Below are 1,422 nucleotides of genomic sequence, written 5' to 3' on the forward strand. Positions count from 1 at the left end.
ACACACACACACACACACACACACACACACACACACACACACACACACACACACACCAATGTGTCCTCCAGTACACGGTACCAGACTGGCTCTGTAAATCTGCTACAAACTGGGATGGATTAAAACATTTGTGGTCCAGAGCCGGGACGTTTTAGGACGTTCTTCCTCTGGTGATCTGATTGTTACATTCAGTTATGAAGTCTGGAGCATGTGTCTGATTAAGCAGATACTTTTCATTAAATATGTGCCTGAGGCTGTTGCAATGTGCTACAGGTACAGCAGCTTTAACGCAGAAGGACTGAGGCTTGGCATCACCCATGTCTTCTATCGCATGGGGACTTTTATTTTGAAGTGATTGGCTACGTCCTTTCAGAGGAGTGTGATGAGGTGAAACAGAGAGGCTGACAGTCGGGCAGTAGCTTGTTTGACAGAGAGCGCTCACTTTAGGAGTTCAGACATGCCAACCGGGTGGAGTCTAAGGAACCGGTGACTGAATGATTGACTTGAGCGCCCCCTTTGGTCCATGTGTGGCATGAGGCTTCTGCTCTCTTAGTGATGAAGGCACTCAGAGCACACCTGATGCTGGTCTCTGATCAACTCGTGCTGCTATGTCTAACAGGCTCCGCCCCTGACTTCCAGGTGAGTAGTCTCCTAGGTGGGCGGAGTCAAACAGTTACAGAACAAACAGGAGGGGTCTGGCTCTATGAGTGTTACTGGAGTGGTACTCTACTCTCTACAGCGGCTGCAGTTTCTCCTCGTTGTTGTTGTTGTTGTTGAGGCCAAGGTCCGCCTCCAGACCCGACTGCTTTCTCAGCGCATGGGGCATCAGCGTCTTCTTCACAAACAGTTTCTGCAGGAAGCGGTTGCTGATGCTGAGTGGGCAGTAGCTATGAATGAAGTACATGAGGCCGATGCCAGGCCCGGCGAAGTAGCGCGCCTGCGGCTGCGGCGACAGCAGCGCATGGACAATGGCGTCCACCACGGGGCTGAGGTCTGGGTTGGCGTGCTCGGCGAAGCTCTGGAACAGGTCCTTGGTCTCAGCGATGTAGTCCTCGCCGTATTCCTCCATCAACGCCGGAGGCAGACTCTGGAGGAGCTGCTGGTGTTGCTGCTCCCAGTAGGCGTTGTTGCTGGAGGGAGCTGGGAGGAGAAGATAGTGTTACCATGGCAACCAACATAGTCACAGCATCATCTGTCTAGACGAATTTTACTACAACGACCAGCAATGCTGCCAAGCTCGTCTGATGTGATGCATTAAATGGCCGGCGTGCTCAGATAGATGTCACGGCGTTCGGTCGTGTGTCAGGGCGTTCGGTCGTGTCTTCACGGCGTTCGGTCGTGTGTCAGGGCGTTCGGTCGTGTGTCAGGGCGTTCGGTCGTGTCTTCACGGCGTTCGGTGGTGTGTCACGGCGTTCGGTCGTG

The 1,422-nt window shown here is 53.4% G+C and overlaps 1 protein-coding gene across 1 annotated transcript; it reads right to left on the reverse strand.

Moving 5' to 3' along the window:
* Positions 1–6: 6 nt before the first annotated feature.
* On the reverse strand, positions 7–1,237 carry LOC103460953 (corticosteroid 11-beta-dehydrogenase isozyme 2-like). Its single transcript, XM_008403264.2, has one exon. It carries the CDS (start codon positions 1,067–1,069, stop codon positions 734–736), a length of 336 nt encoding a protein of 111 aa, XP_008401486.2. The 5' UTR covers positions 1,070–1,237; the 3' UTR covers positions 7–733.
* Positions 1,238–1,422: the final 185 nt, after the last annotated feature.

Source organism: Poecilia reticulata, unplaced genomic scaffold, assembly GCF_000633615.1.
Source record: "Poecilia reticulata strain Guanapo unplaced genomic scaffold, Guppy_female_1.0+MT scaffold_374, whole genome shotgun sequence".
NCBI lineage: Eukaryota > Metazoa > Chordata > Actinopteri > Cyprinodontiformes > Poeciliidae > Poecilia > Poecilia reticulata.

Bases quoted from the DNA above. Each gene is read 5' to 3' on its own strand.
- LOC103460953 (XM_008403264.2), bottom strand. From the start codon at position 1,069: ATGGAGGAATACGGCGAGGACTACATCGCTGAGACCAAGGACCTGTTC.